The sequence below is a fragment of the Hipposideros armiger genome, unplaced genomic scaffold, assembly GCF_001890085.2.
Source record: "Hipposideros armiger isolate ML-2016 unplaced genomic scaffold, ASM189008v1 scaffold_80, whole genome shotgun sequence".
Lineage (NCBI taxonomy): Eukaryota > Metazoa > Chordata > Mammalia > Chiroptera > Hipposideridae > Hipposideros > Hipposideros armiger.
Window position 1 is genome coordinate 1,530,388 of NW_017731430.1, and position 2,397 is coordinate 1,532,784.

At 61.0% G+C, this 2,397-nt stretch overlaps 1 protein-coding gene across 1 annotated transcript in view; it reads right to left on the minus strand.

Moving 5' to 3' along the window:
- Positions 1-1,128, minus strand: part of RPL7 (ribosomal protein L7) — a 7,416-nt gene extending 6,288 nt beyond the window's left edge. Inside the window, exons 1-2 of the mRNA XM_019643590.1 lie at positions 1,024-1,128; positions 5-236 (exon numbers count right to left, since the gene is read on the minus strand). Of these exons, the coding sequence (XP_019499135.1) occupies positions 5-236; positions 1,024-1,070 (279 nt within the window). The 5' untranslated portion in view covers positions 1,071-1,128. The remainder of the gene's footprint in view (positions 1-4; positions 237-1,023) is intronic.
- Between the last annotated feature and the right edge of the window lie 1,269 nt (positions 1,129-2,397).

Genomic DNA, 2,397 nt, shown 5'->3' on the forward strand with positions numbered 1-2,397 from the left:
TAGCCATTCGAATCTCGGTCCTGTACATCTGCCTATATTCTTTGTGATAGTGCTTCGCTTTTTCATAGATAAGCTTTCTTCTTGCCTTTCGAAGCATCTTTTGGGCAAACTTCTTTCTCAGGCGCTTGATCTTCAGCTCTGCGAAATTCCTTCGCTTTTTCTTAAGCGTTTCTGGCACAGCAGGAACCTGCTTTTTCTTAAGCGTTTCTGGCACAGCAGGAACCTTCTTCTTCTCTCTGGCATGAGCAAAAAACGTTCATAGCTCAAAAAGCTCATTACTCCCGTTCGGTACCGAGCACACTTTTGTCACTTAACAGAACTGCCGTCCCTGGTTCTAAACACTTGTCTCTTTTAACCGCTCTGGCGTGCTACGGCGTTGGAAGTCGCAGGTTTTGGGGAATGGCTATGCCAACAGTCGCCTCTAACACTTGACGGAAACAGCAGTCGCGAAGGCGACCAAGTGCACGTCTCTCATCCACGGCCAATCCCGGCCTCCCACAAATAAGTCCACAGCGAAGTGAACAAAACGTACAGACGGCTGAGGCTGCTGCAAGGCACTGATCCCTACACTCTTAACGAGGGCTTAGAATTCTCAAAACAATAAAAAAAAACAAAAAACAAAAACAACCCCCCCCCCAAAAAAAAGCCCAACCACCCCGTTTCAGGCCTCAAGCTCCACATGCTAAAAGCAAAAGGACTGACGACAGTTACGCCTGAGCCACGTACCAGCCGAGAATGAACCCGATTCAGAGGTTCTACGCCGCCCTCAAAAGACAGTGGGACGGTCCCGCACATATTAAGCTCTCAGACCTCCGCGGCTCCCATTTAACGCCGAAACCTCCGCCCCAAGGCCGCCTGCATCCCATGTTAGCCTGCAGCCCCCACCGAGTGTCACAGAGCATCATAAGCACACAGGTAAGAGGGCAATGCCACAGGCTACAGTTGGATCGAAAAGGCGTGAGGCAAAAGGCCTCTGGTTTAGGGGATGGAAAAGGATTCTCGAGAGAACGAGGAGCAACTTACTCTGCGCCCTCCATGGTTCCGGCCGGAAAGAGAGGAAGTCGGCGCATGCGCACTGTTCACTTAAAGCCGGCGAGCGTGAAGCCCCACGACGCATAGGTGTCCCGGGATAATCCAGAAAAGAACTCAGAACTGAGAACTCGCCTCGCAGACTCAAAATTTAAGAGCTGCCTGAGTCAGCCTCCTAGGGTCAAGTTTCTGGTAAAATGTGTATGGGAAAAGTGCGTGCACTGATTAGACTTTAAGCAACATGACAAGAGCAAAGAGTGCTGACACCTCGGCTACTCGGGGTCCTCGTCCTCAGGCTGCGATGCCCGGGTTCGGATCGCATTCCACCCAGGTCTGGACGCCGATGACAACGCCGCGAGGCTGCGAACTACAAATCCCGGCATGCATCGGTTTAGTGGCCCGCCCGGCGTGTAGGGCAACACTTGGCTGGGACTGTAAGCCAACAACGCGGTGGCGATTCCAGCCGGCAAAAAGGAGAGCCTTTGGGCCCCCCGTTACAAACGGCTAGCTGCGATTCTAAGTCGCCCCCCGAGACGCGGCTTTGGTCGCCTTTCCTGCTCGCTGCCAGCCCCAGTCACCGACTCCGGCACCTCCATTGCCGCGCTGCCGAGGTCCTTCGGTTCCGCCAGCCTCCGGGGCTGTCTTTCGCGGCGCCTGACTACAGACCGGGCCGTCCCGAGTCCCCGGGTTAACGAAAGTGGAAAGGCAGGGACAAGCGAGGATCGGACGGCGGGAGGAGGATGGCCGGGACACGCCCGACCTCCGGGCCTGGCAGGCGGAGGTCGGGGCACCCCACGGCAGGGGGCGTGAGCCGCGAAGGGAGGTGCGACCGGGGATGGAGGCTGCGGCCACGGCCATGTGAGAGGGGCTGCCCCGCCGCGCCTCCGCGGACGGCGGGCGGGCTGGGGGCTGGGCCGGGGGCGGGGTGCGCCCGGGGGCGGGGAGGGCCGAGCGGAGGGAGGGCCGATGCCTCCGCTGGCTCTTCCCGGTCGCGGGTTATATAGCGAGGAGCGTGGAGCCCGCTCAGAAGCGGCCGGGAGCGCTCCGACTTACAAGTGGCGCTGCGCCGCGGAGCCCGGCGCCCGAGTGACAGCCGCGGGGAGCGCAGGGCAGGGGGACGCGAGACCGCGGGGGGCCGCCTGCGCCGAGCGAGCCGCCCGTCCCCGGCGCTCCCGCCGCCCCGCACCGCGCTCTCCCACCCTCTCGCAACTTGGGTCAAGTTGACAACTCCCGCCGCCGCGCGCCCCTCCCCCGGGGGGCGAGGGAGCCGCCGGGCCGGCTCCGGGGACGCTCGGGCAGCGGCGGCTTGGCCATGAGGGCAGCGCGCGCCGCCTGACTCGCGGCTGTCACCGCCGCGGCAGCGGGACC